Raw genomic sequence first — 20,362 nt, forward strand, 5'->3', positions numbered from 1 at the left:
TATTAATTTTGGACTACGATATTCCTCAAGTAATGTATACTAACGAGCTCGTGGTTTCTAATCTTCTCGGTATCTATTTCCTATCTTATTCTAACGCGAATTATACTAGGTCAGTCGCCGGCTCACATTTGACACCTTCCCGGGTTATTGCACTGCTAAGGTTGTCAAAATACCAGGTTACCAGGGCAGTCGACTTCAGCGCGTTTTTATTTCGAAATGATTTACCCGGAATGTAACAATCCCTCCCCCCTTAAAAGAAATCACCGTCCTCGGTGATATAATTACTGTTTTGAATGAATAATGAAAATTTTGCCTTGTATGCCATGTCCGTAATGTCTCTGTAACGTGGTATTTTGACTAAATGAAATTTTTGTTTTGTTTGTGCCCACAGGCCCGGCTCAGCCATTTTGTTAGATGAAGAATGGAATCTAAATGTTAGAATTGTGTCAAATAATGCTCAACTCGTGTGTCGACCCGTGGCCTAGTTAATTCGCTACTTAGACTAAATTGTGGTTTGGATACCTTAATTTTCTATAAGAGAGGTACATGCGAAACTCATGCTAATCGTACGGACTGAAGGGGCAGTTAACGCGTAGGTGTTTGATGCACCTCCTCGTATTGCGCTGGTCCAGGTCTGTCAGGAGAAACGATCTCTTCCGGTGATGATACTTTTCCTTCTTCCATGTGGACTTCGTTGACTGCCTTAGGTTACATGCACTTGTATACTCTCCTCCTTAGCCGAGGTGCTGCATACCACACAAAAGTATGACTCAGAATAAATAATAACGTTGTTATGCCAAGGCCTGTGTACAGGGTTGCGTGTTGCTGTGTTTGCGTTCTATGGTGTTCCACAATTTGTCCGATATCCCTTTCAATATCAGACAAGGATTTCCCAGAATCAACCTCGTGCCAATATTCCGTTGATCCGTACTTTGGTCCTATGGGCAATGTTACAGATGGAATCATTTCGGCATGTGTTTCTAGAACAGGTGATATCATGCTGAGATTTAATGTAATGTTCGGAGAGTAAAAGTATTCTTGCTCACTGGAATATATTTTCATTCCAAAGAGACTGACGTGAGACGAACGGGCTGTGCATCCGTTTCGAAGCTGTAGTAAACCGGCTCCTTTTAGGGTAATTTGGGTGCTTTTTCTGTTATTACATAAAACTTGAAGAGGTTCTGGAGCGTCAAAAGAAAAGAGCCAGCCATCTAGTGTACGTACGCGAGTCCAATAGGGTTCGTGATGCTGGAGTACACGGATGTCACAATAACGCATAGCTTCTATGGATGGTCGTATCAGAAGATGGTACTCACAAGAGGTAGTAGTAGCTGTCTCATAGATAGGCTGATCAGCTAAGCAGATGTGATAGTGCGGAGTATTTACGCATCCAGATAAATAATTATTGGTAATTAGAAGATAGTTCCGGTAATCCTTGGATAATGCCAAATTGGTGCACGGGGTGATATATATGTTGATCCGGTTCCATTCCGCTTCTGTGGGTGTGGCCAGGAGTGCATACGATAAAGGTGATAACTTTGTCTGTCTAAAAGTGGGACATAGACTGCAAGAAGAAGGCGCCCTTGGTGATATCCGACGTCGACTACAGCAATTTCTGTAAGATCCTCAATTGTGAAGTGAGACTCTGGTAGAGGGAAATTGAGGTCCTTTATAGTTCGTACTATGGAGCTCGTTATGTCATGTAACTGTTGACAAGTAAGCAATTTTGGGTGCCGACGTTTTTCTCGTGCAGTCCATGTTATGTATATTGTCTCATCTGTAGTTTCTTCAAATCGGTCGAACTCTGCCTGAATCATACTGATCCATCGATTCAAATTTGCTGTATACTTTAAAAGGTCTACTTTTTCTCTTATTAAGAAGAGGTTCCTTGATATTTCTGTAACTGTTACCGAAAAGTCTTTGATAGCATTGGCATTTTGCTGCGAAGCATTATCTATATGTTCAAATTGATTTTGGATTAGGTACATCTGACTTTGCAGTAGATGTGCCATTTGTTTTTGATCGGAGTATAAATTGTCGATTTCTTGGTTTATGTAATCAGCATCGTCTTCTGTTGAAGTACCAAACAAAGCTCGTCCAATATCTCCAATTATTGACAAGGGTGCATGTCGTTTCATCCCTATGGACGTGGGTAATTCCGTAGGGTCTCTTGCTTCTAATCTGAGTTCTTCGAGAATTTCCTGAATTTCTTGCCTCCTCTCCTGTACTTGGTTTGCTCGTTCTTGAAAATAGTGATGACGAAGGATACCTTCGCATGCAGCATCCAAATGCTTTCTGCAATCCTCGTAGATTTTCTCGATGTATTGTATGCCCTCCAGACGTTGCCTTTGGTAAACTGTTATATTTAGAAAGGTAACGATTTGCCAATGTGCTCTTGTGAGACGGAGATCCTTCAATTTTTCGTAATATAACCCGGGATTGTTGTCAAATTCTATGAGTACGTAGTCATTGCCTGCAATGACTAGTCGAATCCCCCATACAATTCAAACGATTAGCTTGATTTCCATTTCTTAGACGAGTATTTGTGTTAGATGTACGCAAGTTTTATAGGATGTTTTAGGTCCTTGGCCAGGTTAAAGAGTTGGAACTCACCGTGAACTTGACTACTTTTTATTTAAACACTGATTAGCTCTGGTACTGTCGCGATGTGGTTCGCTAGACAGGCTATGCCAAAGTCCACCGCGCTCCTCGATCGTACTGGCGATCCGCGTTCTTTTTGAGGCAAAATGGGGGTGGCCGAAGCCGTCACGTTTTGCCGATTCTTTGTAAATTCGCTTACCTAGGCGCGGAGGTATTGAAACTCCGCGGTTTCTGCTGCTAAGCGCACGTGTACTCACACGAGCTACAATATCCCTCCCCCCTTGGAAGTCGGACGTTACGTGTGCGAGTCGTAATGGGAGTACCAGAGCCTTATCTTACATATCCTTAGCCTTAGAGCCGTATCTTAATGTTTGATTACAATCGTTTCTTATCTTAGTCGCGCGATGTTGGTTGTGGAACACCTGCGAAAGATGGGGTTACATACATCATCTCTCTGCGTTTCACTTTCATCATTACATATATGACGATGCCAGCGCTTACTAATCCTATGATAGCTAAACTACTGGGATACATTGTGTGTAATAAGGTTGTTTTATCGGGAGTGTACAATTCTTCCGATTCGCTTTCCAATTTACTTTGCAAGTCTGTAATTTCTGCTGTGTTTTGGAGTATGCTGTGTAATTGTATTTGTGTGTAAGGCTCTTTATTAATTTTGTGTAAATTTGTTTCATTAGGTAGTGTTGGGTTGTATATTGTTGTAGTATCTAAGTTAAGGTGTGCATGATATGTTGCTTTTTCGGTTTGTAGTGTTATTTCTTGTGTGTGTAATTTACATTTATTTAGTATTGTTATTATTCCTGATTGTTCAATTACTGTTCTAGTTGCCTTTTGGTTACATTCTAGTTCTATTTTCTTTGGTTCGTGTGTTGCGTATATCCATTTTTCGGCACGTGATGTTTTTATCCATATAGAATGGTTAGTCGCAAAATATTCTATTTTACAGTTTTTAGGCATTTCGATGGATGGTTCTAACCATAGTTTGTATTCGCAGTCCACATTATCCGTAATTTTATATACTGGAAATGAGTTACAAAGGTATTGGGATGCTATGTTTCTACAATCTCCTAAATCTTTCATACTCGCTATGATATATTTATTTATATTAGTGTTAACGATTATATTTGATGACTTAGTAACTATTGTCGCGTAGGTGTTGTCTTTTATATGTGTTGGAATCGGTTTTATCTCTATTACTTTAAACGCTTGATTGATAATAAGTGGGATGCTGATTATTGCAATAATTTTCGATCTATCTACATACGCAGTTATGTTGATATTTTTTCTAAAGCTATTATGTTTTGTATTTTTATTATTATTGGGAATGTCAGTCCGTCAGGTAAGTGCGAAGTCGCGTTTTGTAGGAGATTGACTAATTGTCTTGCTATCATGAATTTTGTGGCAAGCTGTCCTCTTTTTAAATTCGTGTGGAATTCGGTAATGTCGTTAGTGTCGTCTATTATGTCAGACATTAACGTGTTCAGTGTTGAAAAGTGATCAATTAAATCAGTTCTAAGTCTAACATGATTTAGTGTTGATTGGAGGTGTTTTTGTAAATAAATAAATTAATTTGCTATGTTACGTCCCGAGTACGCTACCGGGGACTATATACAGTATTTATAAGAGGTTTAGACTGTGTGCCTTCCTCGGGATCGTCAGAATGTTCGGGAATCGGGAATTGGTCAGACTGTTGTCACTTAACCCTTTACGTATATGTGTACCAATAGTTTAATTTATTATATCTCGTTTCGGAGATAAGATGAGACGTTATTACAAGTATGATTTACAATAATTGATGTACCTTATAACTGTGATGGTAGCGAGTAACGAAGACCTTATGGCTCGGCTTTAGGAGACTTACAAAGGTTTTTCACTCGCGGATTTACGTCACGTGACACTGACTACGGACGGGTGAAATATTCCTTACTTGAATTTGGGTACAGGAATCGGCGGAAGACAAAGGTTACGGCAGGTTTTAAGGGAGTTGATTGGAATTTTGTTCAAATGGTGGGGCCGAATGACCTGCCGCAATTGATGCTTACTCTGGCGAAATCTATTCTTAAAACGCGAATTATATACTAAGTCGGTCATCGACTTACGTTTGACACCTGTTCGGTTAGTGTAACGCTGAAGTTGTCAAAATACCAGGTTACAGGGACACTCGGTTTGAAGCAATACTTCTGTTGAAATGTTATACATATTACGGTATGATTTAACCGGAACGTAACATTCAAATAAAAAAAAAAAGGAAACTACAACACTATTTTTTTTTTTAATAAATCGAAAATATATATCAGATTCGCTGGGGGCGGTCACTCCCACTTGTCCTCCTCCTGAAATAAACAAAAAAAACGCACAACACATTAGGAAATAGTCAAGAATTAAAAAAAAAAAAATAAATATAAAAGAAAACAACACGATGCTTACATCGTAGGGATCCTCATCAAATAAGCGACGCAAACCCCAATAATCTGGGACTACCCAGTCTGCAGGAAGGTCCTCCTGCCAGAGGGAGTCCATGGTCTCTCTGTCGACACGTCGATGGACCCTTAGCCACGGCAATGCCCATCAATTAGTATCCCCAGCGGTATTAAGTATTCCCGAGGACACTACAACATAAAAATTCAAATAAATACAACACAAAAAAAAAATAAACGACAGAAACAAACAATCAACTTAATAAATAGACAACTAAAATAAAATAAAAAAAAAAAGGGTGACAGCTAGGTAAAACAAAAGTAGAAAAATAATAATAAAAATTTAAAAACTTACCCCGCAAACATAACAATACTCCATAGTATCACAAATATGATGTTTTGCACAAAGAAAAGGAAGGGTACGACATCAAAAATGTTTGAACGAATTGTTGTGTCCCGCGTGGTGACTTCGCAGGACGAGGGACGGGATATGGCCTTAGGGTTCGCGAGCGGTTAAAGGATTAGAATCCACCGGGTGATTTCAACAAATCTCCGTTCATTGAGCAGAAGTACTGAACAGTTCGGAAGGTTACAGTGATCGCTTCGACCAGCTCTCGGCCGTGGCTTTTCTCGAACTCCTCGATTTCCGACTCTCTCGAGTTCTGTTCGGCGTTTTTTGGTGAGGTCGCACATTACCATATATGGTTCTGTTAGTAACAATGTTGAGGTGTCGATGCTGAGTTAGCGGAACGTGCTTAGCGGAACGCGTGTCTTTCTAGAGCGTTCTCGGGTGACGCAATTATGTTACTTAGATGGGCGTAAATAGCCCCTTTTATACAGTACATTTTGCAAACTCAACAAAATTCATTTTTAGACTCCTCCAGTCATGGAGACTTAACGAAGCAGCGCCCGCTGGCGATCTACCAATAAAAATCGAAAAACAAGCACATATACCAGAAATCTACTATGATCATATAGGAGACCTAAATCTGGTTACCGACACATGGAAAGTGATTATACAGATAGACACGAAACAATTAAAGATCAGATATGAACAAATAAATAGTACCTGTACAGAAATCCTTGAAGTAAGGACAACATGTAACAATCACTTAAACATTATTAAAATATTAAAATGTTAAATAATTAAATATTACTAAACTTACTCACCTGGTTGAAAGACTAAGAACTGATTTTGGTATCACATCAGTTTCGGTATAACGTCGTTGGTGTGATCCCGATTAGAAAAAAAATACTGATATTGAATCCCTAGTTATAGTGATAAAAGACAAAAAATATAGAAAACGCATTGGGAAGGAAAATATATTAGTTCAATCGCTGCGGTTTCTTTATTTTTATGAAAAAGAAGGCATTTATTTCGTTCGAACTGAAATATAAAGTACAAATAGTATAGATAATACAGTTGTAATAATATAATAATTAATCATTAATAAATATTCAATTCAATTAATAATACGATGTGTATCAGTATACTGTGAAATATTATATGTACGGTAATTGTACTACACGGGATGTGTTCAGTGGCAGCGTTACATCATTGTAATCGAAGTGTATATATTACAGTGTTCGGTTTTTCCACCTTTGCTAATCAACGATTACAGCTTACTTCCTCGGTTGTGCTTTAATTACTTTTTATTTTTTTCTTCGACAACATGCCTTCTTATTTTTTTCGTTAATTTCTAATTGTACCATTAATTCCGTCGCCACCAGAAAAAGGAGAGGCATCAGTCAAAACAAGAAAAAAGATATAGGTATTTTACAGTAAACGTTGCTCACTTCACAGAAATATATTACAAATCAAAATCGGTGTATATACTATTTTTGCAAAGATAACAATTTTAAATCTGGGAAAATTGTATTATCCCGATTGGTCATAAGTCAATTATAATACCATTTAACCATTTATTAACACAAACTAGATAATCTGAATCTGGAACTTTACCACGACTTTCCCGGTTACTTTTAAAAATAAAATTGTTCGAAGTTTATACAATTCGTAGGTATATTGAAGAATGGAATAAGTATTTAAATAAATTATTCAAGATTTTTCGAATAGAGAAAAATAACGTCTAAAGTTTTTCTCGATATATGCAAACTCACAGGTCATTCACGATTTTATGTAATCAGATTACTGAAGTCCACTGCTATAGTTTTACCTTAGTTTTGTTTGACAAAGAGGAATAATTCTATTGCGATATTATCGAAGCTTTATCTATAAGGAAAACAATCTTTTCCCATTTTGTTTCTCCTGTCTAACACGTAGAAATCTGTGGATGTACGTTAAACATACGTCTCCCAAACATAATGTTACTTATAGAGAAGAACAAAGTGGGATAAAGTGTACCACTCGTAGACAGTACCACTGTATATTCTTTTCAACGAATATTTAATCAAGCATGTATGTTTGGCAAAGTGAGCAACGCTTCAGTTTCTATGTATGCAGTCTCGCTGGCTCATCATCACAGTAGAAGTTCACGTTAAAAGCGTCCAGATGGTAACTTACAAAGAGAGACAGAGATAAGAGATAGATAGAAAAAGAGAGAGAAAATTAGAAAGCGGCCGAGCTCGCGAAAACAATTCGTACGTCGATGAACTTCGACGAAATGGACTAGTGCCGTTGTAAAATGAATCGCTCGTATTTTGAATTGTAATTATTCCGAGAGCTCGATTCGCTGTGCCCTCTCGCTTCTTTGTGTACGATCAGGCAGTGCTTAGAAAAATTGTACAGATATGTAGGATGAGCTTGTGTGGTCGCTGCTTTTGCATTTGCTTTACACAGGATTCCACATGTTTTTCATTCGATTACTCGCCGCCCCCTGGAAAATGGACACTTTGACATTCCTTCGGCCTACGGAGCACCGAGATCGTAACGAGGTAAGTACTTGCGTTTGACTTGTCAACGTTTCCCTCTCGGACACGAATTCGTGTTCGGTAAAAAGTTTTGAGCCGTGTATGTTTCAAAGAGTACCCTTAAATCGATGGTTCGACGGTAATTATATTGAATTGTCAAAATCAAATCGATGACTGATCGTTTTACCTAATAAATTCAAGCGCCATTCGTAGTACAAATTGTTAGAATAAAACGATCTTAATCTGTTAGGGAGCTAATTCATCGATGAGAAACTAATATTGCCTCGTTACGGAATATTATTCTGTACAAATGATACGTTACGTTGATTAAATTGAATTACATTCGTAAAGTATTACTTATCTATCATGTGCATCGTTTTCTTAATGAATCATGTATCATGCATTTAACATACAGATGACACGAGTATTGTTGCATTATAATTGTACATACGTAAATAAAGAATCATTAAATATTCACAATTAATTATTCTACAAAATTTACAGGTCTCGCTTTCTTATTCCTCTTTATACGCTATACGTTTGTTCACTGCAAACGTTTATAACGTGCAGGAGAAACATGTTCTTCTGTGAAAATTGAAAACGTATTCACTGTATTCAATAAATTCGAATCAAAAGAATATAATCAAAAATTTGTAGATATTCGTTAGTGTATAATATCGATTGCTACTTTTCGCTTATACATACTAATCAGTATCGTATCAAAGTACTGCACAGAGAAGAAAGAAAGGAAGAAACAAAAGATAGATTTCTTCCATCTCTGATTCTTAAAAATAATGGTTGCTTCTGCCAACCGCGTGATTAATCTCATAGAATGAAGAAATATTTTCGTCACAATGACTTTTTTCGTTCTTCGTACGCTCGATTCTTTGTCCGTTTCCTATTATGCAGGTTGCTTAACAACAGGTGTCAGGTTGTTGTATATTCATTGTTGGATAAACATCTAAAATACATTTAAGATGTGTCTGACTTGAGGAGTTATGGTAGATTCAGATAGTAAAGTAAGTTTAGTCAGACACATTTCACATGCAGTTCACACATTCCTTCAATAATTAATATCTTGAAAACGAAGTCTCGATCGCAATTTTACCATTTTTCAATTTTATCTTATTCTGACACATAAAATTAGCTCCTATTTCTGACACCTATTATCGAACATCCTATATAACTTCTCTTCTTTTCAAATGCTTTATTTATAAAATAGATACTGCCCATCAGTGGCGAATAAAATCATAATATGCTCGTTTTGTACCTATTTAGACAAATGTTGTTTCATTGTAGATGGTAGTCTTATCTGTAGGCATTGTGTATTATAATAAAATTTTCTGTTTCATGAATTGTATTGTTTTTCGAGCGTCGATTGTGCAAATTTTAGCACATTTTAGGTCTGGTCTTATGCCAACGCAGTGTCCATTTACTCAATTGTTGATTACGTGAAAAGTGCTTTTGTTATAGGTAGTAAGAGCTCACCGATATCATGTCTGAAAATTTGTGTATAATATTTTGTTCAAAATCAGAACCAATATTAATTACTCTTTGTATACCTTTTTAATTTACTATAATCCGTAAGATGTTTTCATTATTAACATTAAGAATGTCCTATAAATTACTTAAAGTATTTAAGTCGAGCAAATGGACTTTTTTGTGGCTTATTAATTTGTCTTGTATTCGATTACACTAATTAGAAAAAATCTCGGAGGTCGACTTTGCGTACTTAAATATTAGCTATATTGCCTGATACCATAAAAAAGTATTTTTTATGAATAGAAATGTCTCCAATGCTATTAATACATTTTAAAGTACTCAATTACAATAATATTTTCATGATTTTTATAAAGTATTAAGTATCGTCGCGCTATGTATATTACAAAAAACATAAATATTTCTTTATTTTAAGAAAACTTGCCAATTTAGTAAAGACGAGTAATCAACATTAATAAATAAATGTAGGTATCTGTAAATAAATTTTAAATACTACATTATAAATTTTAATTATAAGTTTGAAATTGAAGTATCAATGGCATGTAAAGACTTATTTAGGGGATAATTACGTAGACTTCCTTTATATTCAATTTTTTACACAAAGCCAATCTCCAAGAATTTGAGAATCGTTTAAATCCCGCGATCGTACATGATTGTACTCCTTAGCGTAAACAATCGCTTGACCAAACCATTCTTTGCCACTGTACACACACGCACACATACGCACATATAACGCGCGCGTTCGCGCACATTGCTTAACTTATTATCGGTTACTCAACAATAAACCATTTGTCCTCCTACAAACGCCAGTCCAGTAGAATACTATCTCTACTTAGAATCTACCTGGGGTGAAATCGACGTGAATTAAAGGTAATGTCTGGAGAAACAAAATACTATGGTATGAAGGAGGACGGTGAGACAATGAAATATAATGCAACAATGCGAATTTGCTGGTACCGAGAAACGTCATATGTGGTTCGCTAAAGAAATTAATCACTGTGTATAAGTAATCAAATTTTAATCTACGTATTTATAGCATAATGTATTCAGAAATTAATTTTCTAGGAAATATGTGTAGTTTGGGGACTCTACTCAAAATAATTAACTTAGAGTATTGTACGTAGAGCTTTCCTCATAAAGTTATTCAAATGATACTATGGTGGTGAAATAATATATAGGGTGTAAAAAAGTGGGATTTAAATACATAGAGTAATTATAAACACTCGTAAGAAATATTTCATGTAGTTCTGAAAATCAATTCATAAAATAAATATACAGTTAAATGGATAAACGCTGCAAAATATAGACTAGTTGCAAAATGAATAAAGTAATAATGTTTCAAGTGTTAGGACAAGCAAAGTGATAGAAATATATAGTGGGAAATAAGGACTTCAGTCTTTTTTAGGTCCACGATTAGTTATCTGTTTACATTAGGCGATTACCGCTGCTTGATGCGATATATCATGCTGTATTTATGTGATGACTGTGATTATACAAAGTAGATAAATAGATGTAGGGATCTAGCAAAGGTGCTAAGATAACACGTGTCTAAACTTCATTAACTTGAAGAGATAATGACACAAAATTCTCTGGTAACAAAAACTAGTGCTCAGTTCAAGTAGAACGGAATATATGTATATGTATATACAGGGTGTAACATGTATACATTTCAATATTTTAAGTGATAGTAGAAGATCTCAAATGAGTCACAAAATGTCTCATAACACAGTGTCCGATCTGCTTCCTTTTTGCAGTAACAATGCTTCAAAGTTAACATGTCTATATGGTAAACTACGAGTCGGAGAATTTTTTAATTTTGCAAATATATTAAGGAGGAGCAATAGAAAACAAAAATCTTAATACATTTTACTATATCTCTTACTGTTTAATTTTTATAAATCTTTAAAGATCGAAAATGCTTGCAGCAAAGAATCTAGGTAACACACACAGATATAGTGTAACCTAGAAGACTGCCGGCAGCTAGCTGTTCAAGATTAGCCCAGTGAAAGACAGAGCACTGTTTACAATAGAAGTCCCATTGAAGGACTTGTGTCTATGAGAGTCTTAACATGTGTTCAGGGCCTTCTGAAACAAACAATTTTCTCAAGCAACCGAATTCTCTAAGTCAACGGACTCTTTCAATGTGTTTGTTTCATCGATACGCAGGGGCTACTCTTCGTTTTAGGACATAGTACTAACTTTAAGGCATTATTTCTGCAAAACAAAAAGCAAAACGGGCATTATGTTAGAGGACATTTTGTGATCCAATTAGAGTATCCTACCACCATTTAAAATATTGAAACGTATACATTTACACCCTGTACATAATATCCACAACAAACAGCTTTTCTAAAAGCGAATATAAACAAGGCAATAAAGCAATTTCATGCAAATAGTAATAATTTTTATAAAATGTAAAAGTAATAATATTATAAAATGTAATAAGTAAAAGAAAATTAGATCTATAATGATGAAACATTTCCTTATCTTTTTATGAATACTATACGCGTTTCAGAATTTGAGTTCTTGTGCAACAACCTATACACAACCTTAAGAAAGAGCCTACTAAGAATCAGGTTTAAAGGTGCATTTTCTGTTTGTTGTAATTCTTTTAATATTTTTCTTTCAAACAGTAATATTAGAATGCACAAAAAGTTTTGTTTGAAGAAGATAAAATTTGTCATGCTAAGAAGACTATTTCTGCGATCAATGGAAGGAATGAAACGAAGTTAAATTCAAACTGTATGTACAATACAAATCTATTTCCTAATAAGACTGATGCGAGCAAGAACTAAAGAAGTTGTGACTTGTGACAAGTTTCTCGGTATTGGCAAAGTTTTCGAGGATTGAACACGTGATTAACAATAATGTCGAAGAAAATGGTCTCGGAGGAACGTAATATCACAAATTCGTCGGGTGAACGATACGTAAGACGTCAATCAGTAGGACAATTATACACAGATGCTCAGTACCGATCGCGGCGCAGTACGAGTGGCACTGGTACACCGAGATACATGTTACTTACAATATTCGTACAAGTGCTTACACTACGCCCGGATTTCTCGATCCGACGGGGCTTCGCCTGCCTAACCAATAAATTGACTATTAATATTTCTGTAGAGAATTTTACAAATCAGTCGAGATACGCGCGTGGAGATTGTTCTTTGGATAATCGCGTTCCTCTCTTCATGACGGGAGCATGTTCGAGAGCATCGCACATAAAAGCGATTATTGAGCTCACTGAAGATAGATCTGCTCGTAGTCGCCTATTTCACACGCTCGCCGATTTTTCTCTCCACTCCTCTTCCTATTTTCCTTTCTTTCTTCTTCCTATTAGTCGAAAATTCGGACCGGTTCGATATTGACAGAAAATAAATATTAATACTACGTCGAGACTTGAACCGTGAGCTTTTTTCGACGGTCGGCCCTTCTATCTCGCACTACTATTCCTCTTTCTTTTTTTTTTTGGTTTTTATTCTTCGCTTTACATGTTCACGTTTGTATCCTTCCTCTTTTGTGTATATATGTATACACATATATATTATGTATACACATATACATATTATATATATATATTTATATTCATATCGCTATCATATAATATTAATTATAATAATTACATACGCGCGCGGTAACTCTCTTTGTTTCGCGGACTTTCGTGCACTCCACGTCGCTATACCCTTTTGTTTTTCCCTTTGCGCTTCTCTCTCTTTCTATATATATATATATATATATATTTATTTATATTTATATATATTCATTTATAAATCCATATTTATAATATATATATCTTGTAATGTCAATAATAATACTATCAATCATTAATGAGGATGGCGGTGACGGGTGACAATGAGTGACAATGAGGATGATTTCTCGACTCGCGGAACGATAGCTAACGTGGTTTTAAATCATCTTTAGTATGACAGACCGCATCTCGGTAGGATCGTCCGCATCTCGCGAACGAGGAAGGCGTTGCGAATGTGCTGTTTCTCAGGATACTTTACACTCATCAACGATACGAATCCACGTAATATTGAGACCGAGATTCAGTACGCGCTCGTATGGAAAAACGTAAAAACCGCGCCGGATCATTACCATTGGGGATTACTAAATTATATATGAACAGAAGGGAAAGAGGGAATAGATGAAATTAGAGAAATGCCCTTAAAATGAGACCGCGAAATTCAGACGGTCGTTGACAAAAGGTACGTCATAACGACGATCACGCGCACGATAATGATACTGGCTGTAGTAAAATGCTAATGAAACATCTTTTTGGTAATTAATGATGTCGCGTCGATGATAATAACCGAGCGAATATCGAGACATCGACGTCGGTGATACCGATAAATAGTAACTATGACTGTGACTAAAAATAATGGATCGTATATATAATATATATATATATAGATTTACTTTTATTAATAGAAAAGTCTCACGTGCTAATACACACACGCAAATTCACTACGTATACGCGTACCGTGCTATACAGATAGGTATGCACCCTTCGTGGGTTACGCGGCATTCGTGGCGCGTTCGTCGGTTGGTCGTAATTCGACAGATTTATTGCAACAACGTTCTCGACGCGATAGAGATAAGAAAGCTCTTTGCTGAGATCATCGACGTCAAGATCATTGCTCTCGTCATTGGTGAAGAGCTAATTTGTCGCTAATTCGTTATGAGCGAAGTACGTCGTGCTGGAAACTGCCTCGCGACGTGGACGTGCTCTAAAATTGAACATCTTCTTTTATTCTTGAGTAATAAGAATACCACACCGACGGACGCCGAATTCTTCGTTTTTTTTACATTCTTCTTTCCATTTTGTCTTTACAAGACTACCTCTAAAAAGTTTGTTCAAACTCAGATTCTTTGGAGGACAGTTTCTCTCTTTGCCTTTCAAGATCACACGGAAACTACTTTTCTTGGAAGTGTGCGGATCGTGTGAACTTGCATCTTCTGAAAATCTTCTATGAGGTATTTTATTCATCTTCCTCGCTTTCCTCCGCTGGACCGTACATGTCGGCCAATTTATCGAATCTCGGGCCCCAGGCACCTAAGTATTCGTATTCGTGCTGCTCGTCGTCCGTTCCTGTTAATTTTAAAATAAATTTCATTGAAAAATTTCCTGCGTAGAATATTTATTCATTAATGGGTTTGTATATAAAGATTATATACATGTAATATATCTACAAAAAGCATTCTTTTTTATGTATATGGAAAAGTATTAAAAAGTTACATAGGATGTAAAATTAAAATTCGTTACGTTAATATCTCTCGAAATGAGGAAAATGTGAAATGATTTTAGTGCTTGATGGATAAATACAACCAAAGCAATACTGGAGTTAAAATTAAAAGATATAGTGAGTAAATTCGTGTTGCAAAAGCAAATTGCCAAATTTTTGAAATAATAAACTCTTAATATTATACTCCCTATTAAACAGGCATACTTATTGACCAGATATTTATAATTCTACAGGGTATTTCAGGCCTAAGATATGAATTTAGAACCATAAAACAAACAAATTTTACCTCGAAATATGCTTGCAAATGCTTCGTTCACTTGAACGAAGATATCACTTGATAGAGACTTCTAAAGTTACAAGAATATAGGAACGAAGAACATCGACATAATCTAGATTTATCCCATTAACTGTTACAAAAAATGTGATTATATTGTTGCAAATGACTGTCTGCAGCTCGGCGACAAGCTCATTGCGCCTATCGATAAGAGGACGAGTAGCTGTATACCATATCTGCACATTCACTGACAGAATACGTATGAGGCATGATTATAGCTAGTTTACTCTACCCAAGCATTTAGTGCACGAACAGTTACTTAATATAAATGAAAAGAGCTTTGTTTACACTGCAAACAGAAATATACTAATAACGTTCAATTTTCAAAACTGAGATATTTCGATGATACTTATTCCTAAATCTTATAACTTTAGAAGTTAATATCTCTTGAAAAAGACGTATTCTAGCATATTTCTCGAGAAAAAGTTTATTTCTTTTATGGTCCCAAATTTATATCTTAAGTTTAATTAGATAATCCTGAAACACCTTGTATTTAAAATGTAATATGAAGTACACACAATATCTACGATCTACAACGTATACTATCTATGTCTGATTATATATTAGGCGTTTCTACTGTCTGGACTTACTGGTAAGGAAGTAGTCCTATTACAATGTCATCTTAACTGTGTATAGCTATTTCGTTAAAGGAAAATAAGTTCGCACTTATTTAAGAACTTACGATTTCAATCGTTTAGTTAATAAAAATGTTAATAAGTAGTTAAGACTTAATTAATAAAATTAACGAAAATATAGTTAAATTTGAGAGATACCAACTTACAACACTTTTAATTTTAAATCATGGAAAAATAGACAAAGTATGAAACTCATTAAAATAATAGAAATTATAAAATACTTTCGTAACAGTTTTTATACTTCACTGTTTACTCTGAAACAGTATGATATCTACTCAAAATTTTCGTTAAAATATTCAATAATGTCTTATAATTTATTAGTAGATATATGTTAAAGATATACTTCTCGGGTATTAAAGTTTAAATGGAGTTTTAATTTAAATTATCTGTTTTTAGTCAATTGTAATTAAAATTAAAAATTGTGTTCCTGAAGTGTTATAAATAAACCCTCTAATTTGTGTGCGCATATACTAAAATTAATTTTCAAAGAAAAATTAAAAATTCTATGTATAAAAACAGTGTACGTACCAGAAGCTAACGAGGACAACGAGCCCGCAATACTTCCGCCGCCTTCGTACGCATAATTTCGTAGGTCATCGAATGGAGGTGCGTTCGGATCACTATCGGCTCTTTTTTTATGATCTTCGATAAAGATGCCCACATTCAGTTCTGGCCCTAATGGGTCTGAGAAGTATGCTGCACCAATGCCATTAGTAACTAAAGAGTTAAAAGAAATTACACGTATGTACATATTATTTTATCATTAGTAATAGGAAGGTATATGCAATAACTTACAAGGTACTTTACACGAAGTCAATTTTCCACCCATTTCTGGTATCGGACCACCAATAGGAATTTGAAGGGGTGTAATGTCAAATGCGGTCATGTCGTCTTCTCCGCCACCCTCGTCATCGTAATTAATAATATTTTCTCTCACATCATCGTCAGGACCAGGATACTTAATGTGTGCTTCTCTTCTTCTGTTGTAAACGACGAAGACTAGGACTAGAACTATAAAATGACAGAAAAGGTTATTATGATTTAATTACGTTATCATAATGTACATACATTCTAGCTGTCAAATATTAGTATACAAAACATATTTTGGTCATAGTCTTATTATGGTTAATAGACTAATAAGCACTTTCAACATTTTTCATAACTAGTTTTGAACCTTGACAAATTCAGAAATTACTTTCTTTGAAAATATAGAAAAAGTTTCATTACTGAATTGCGTATTACCGAGACGATTATTTTATTTAGTATCTCTTTCTATTTCTAAATTTAAAAGGTTAATTCTTTTTGTAAGAGTTTAATTCTTTTTGTTCACTAACTATTCTGTAAAATCCGCTTTTAAAAGGAAAGATTCTTTATAAGGTATTGATTAATATTAATAACTACAGCTATATGTACAAGTTCACTTTGTTATGGTAATATCATAACAAGAACGATTAAAATATACAAAAAATATTCACACATAGATGTCTTTTGGAACATTAGAAAGGCATGTCCAAAGTATTTATATAGCATATATACGAATTTATCGATTTTATAGTCTATTTATGTATTATATCTTCCTTTGGAGCATGATTTACTATAAGAAAGTGATCAGAAACAGTATAACAGCAAGCAATAAGTGCTCAAAGAAATGTATTTAATTACAGTAAAAATACTAATAAAAATAAAACTACAATAAAAATAAAAAGATAAGAACTTGAAACGGGTCATATGAAACGATATGAGTTTTGGCAACTGAATATTAGAATCTCTAGATAGAAGGTTCTAGGTGTTAACCAAAGCTTATCTGAGCACGTTTGTAACCGTACCAATAACTACTGATACAACTACTGATGAGATTGGACCGGTATGCTATTGATGGTTCCTACAATAGCTTCAAAAATACAAAATCAACAGAAGTTTCATCTTTTCAACTTATTTAAACGATGTTAAGAAAACTGAACAAACAGTACTCACCAAGAATAATCAGAAGACAGACTAAAATAGCCGCTAAAGCGCCCATGCTGAGCTTCAGCGTTTGCCCTTCCTGTACAAGTTCGCAATTTTCTCCCCAAAAACCATCAGGACAAATACATCTATATCGAAACCGCGGATCCTGATTGATACATCTGCCACCATTCAAGCAAGGATAATCTATACACTCGTTTTTATCCATACATCCTTTATTGTCTGGTGATGGAATTCTTCCTTCTCCGCATCTGAATGAGGTGGTAACATTACATGCGTATATCTGTATATCACTACATTTAAAAAACATTATTGTCTATATAGAAGAATACTTACGTGCAATCATATTCATTCCAAAGGTCGATACATTCGAATGGATCAGAGCAAATGACATTGGCGCAAGGTTTATTCGATGGGCAATTCCTCTCTAAGTTCCTGGCCATCGTTGCTTGACCCCATTGTGTTCCGTTCATGGCAGGTGGTAAGGGGAGATGTTTTCCTTCTAATCTTATGTCATCGAGACAACCTATTTCGAATATATTTCAAATATTATCATACTTTTATATTTATTTAAATATGTATGCTTAGCTTCTTGTGCAATTTTGTAAAAGTATTTTAGTAGATTTTTGTTATAAAAAAGTTTTAAGTAATTAAAAGCACAAAGTTTACCTTTCTGATAATCGGCATACACCTCAAATGTCCGAACACCAGTGTATTCAGCTTTGCCCCCTGCATAAACCCCTTCTTGCTTGTCAACTAATAGCCATTGATGCCCTTCGAAGGAAAAGGTCTCATTGAACCTTCTGCCTTCGCCACCGTCTAATTCCAAGGTCGCAGCTGATCCATATCTCGAAACTCTGACTGTGTGCCACTGACCATCATCAACCGCTATCGCTGTGAGCCAAATATCACGTTCCTCGGTTCTTATACTGTTTAAATTGTACCTGAAGTATAACCTACTGTCCTTGATCTGAAAAGTAAGAAATTGGTCCCATGGTTATCAATATTTTTCCTGTTTACAGTCTATTATAAATTGTAATCTATTTCAATGAAAAATAAATAAATTAAACATATTAAAAAATCAGTCGATTTTCTCATAGGATAGCTAAGATAGTATCAAAAATGACGATTATATGGCAAATATATTAAATTTCAAATGTTCACACCAAATCCTCTAATACGATCCCAGGTACTCACCTCAAGAATAGCGTATTCTCTATTATGCTGATCGCTGACTCGAAATAATTCACCGCGGTCTTCTCTAGTGCGGAACCTTAGCTGAATCTGAGTAGAATATTTATCCGGTTCAAAAGATAATGCATATTTGACGTAACTCTGTGGCTTGAAAGTTGTCGGAATAGTGGGTGTCATGCATCCTGGACTGGTCCATCCTGGATTGCACTGACACCTTGCTTCAGAAAAGCTTCCCACACAAGTACCGTGTTCCCAGCAACGGAAGGTGGACTCTTGATTATTGCATATTTCTTCAGTCTGAGGACAACCAGCCACACTGTTTCTCGAAAGCCCTGGATGAGCTAAATCATAAAGCTTGCTGTTGTGGAAGAGGTTTTTGATACAACCATCAAAACCCTTGCCCACCGGCATGTGTTTCCACTTGTAATGAGTTGGGTCGAATTGCTCAACATAGAGGCCACCTATTTGAAGTGGTGCATTGACGTTTAGGTACTCATTGAACGGAGGTATCGTCCCTTGTGCTTGACAACTAGTATCATTGAACTGCGGAGGTGTACCATCCTCGGGTTCAGAAATATCAGCGGACTTGCAATAATCGATGATAAGTTTTACAGTCTAGAAAACGGAGAAAGTTTATGTAGTTTTGTTTATATGTGCTTTGGAGTTCGAAGATGAAACATTACTTTTTACTTCTTTTTTCCCCCCTATACGGTCATAAAATTTCAGTCATCTCGAATATTTTTATTTCTAGTTTTTGAAAAAGATATTGTTTCTTTTGTTTTGTTCGTTATAACAAATTAATTACATTAAGACACTGTATTTATAATGGTACAATTAAGAAATTAATTCTGACCTCTGTATTCCAGAAGATATCGAGCCTATGCCATTCGCCATCATCTAAAGTTCTTTTTGGTTTAACTTTCAGCTCCAAAGTACCAGATCCGAAATCTATTAATAACCTTGGTATTCCGCGTTCCAGTTCAACAGATATAAAATCTATAAATTAAATAAAAGCTATCATTTATTAAAACTATAATTATTCATAAAACCAGTAATTTTCACATTTAATATTGTAATTTATAATATTAACAATGTCAGAATTAATAGTAGTAACAATGTAATTAGATTCAGATAATTCATATAAATAAATATATACGCCCAAGTAAGCAAATTCATTAAAATCTGTTTAAGAAGAATCTAATCTATTTAATCTAAAACTAAATTACTAGTTTTATTATTTATCTGATTGTATTGCACAAATAAAAAATGTAAAAGTATCAAATTGTAAGTAAAAGAACAGGATAAAATAAACATTTATTCGTAGATTCCAATGAAGTATCTTCACAAAGTTATAATCGGTCGTTACTTACCGGAAACCATAATTTCGTCTGCTTCGGGAGGAACAATAGGACCGTTGTATAGGAGTAAGCCATCAGGCTTCTTCGTAATGAACTCAAAACTCAAATGACTGTTATCACACATTTCTAAAGCAGGATACCAAGCCCAACCGTTACCACGAAAACTTCTCGCAGTTTGCTGACATCTTGGACCATTATATCCAGCTGGACATTGGCATCTGTAAGA

General features: G+C 35.3%; 1 protein-coding gene across 1 annotated transcript in view; it reads right to left on the bottom strand.

Moving 5' to 3' along the window:
• Positions 1 to 6,381: 6,381 nt before the first annotated feature.
• LOC143183297 (neural-cadherin-like) overlaps positions 6,382 to 20,362 on the bottom strand; it is a 387,170-nt gene continuing 373,189 nt past the window's right edge. Inside the window, exons 28-36 of the mRNA XM_076384825.1 lie at positions 20,149 to 20,354; positions 19,632 to 19,774; positions 18,782 to 19,393; positions 18,254 to 18,554; positions 17,921 to 18,110; positions 17,594 to 17,835; positions 16,415 to 16,630; positions 16,148 to 16,303; positions 6,382 to 14,496 (exon numbers count right to left, since the gene is read on the bottom strand). Of these exons, the coding sequence (XP_076240940.1) occupies positions 14,387 to 14,496; positions 16,148 to 16,303; positions 16,415 to 16,630; positions 17,594 to 17,835; positions 17,921 to 18,110; positions 18,254 to 18,554; positions 18,782 to 19,393; positions 19,632 to 19,774; positions 20,149 to 20,354 (2,176 nt within the window). The 3' untranslated portion in view covers positions 6,382 to 14,386. The remainder of the gene's footprint in view (positions 14,497 to 16,147; positions 16,304 to 16,414; positions 16,631 to 17,593; positions 17,836 to 17,920; positions 18,111 to 18,253; positions 18,555 to 18,781; positions 19,394 to 19,631; positions 19,775 to 20,148; positions 20,355 to 20,362) is intronic.

Source organism: Calliopsis andreniformis, chromosome 1 (assembly GCF_051401765.1).
Source record: "Calliopsis andreniformis isolate RMS-2024a chromosome 1, iyCalAndr_principal, whole genome shotgun sequence".
Classification (NCBI taxonomy): Eukaryota; Metazoa; Arthropoda; class Insecta; order Hymenoptera; family Andrenidae; genus Calliopsis; species Calliopsis andreniformis.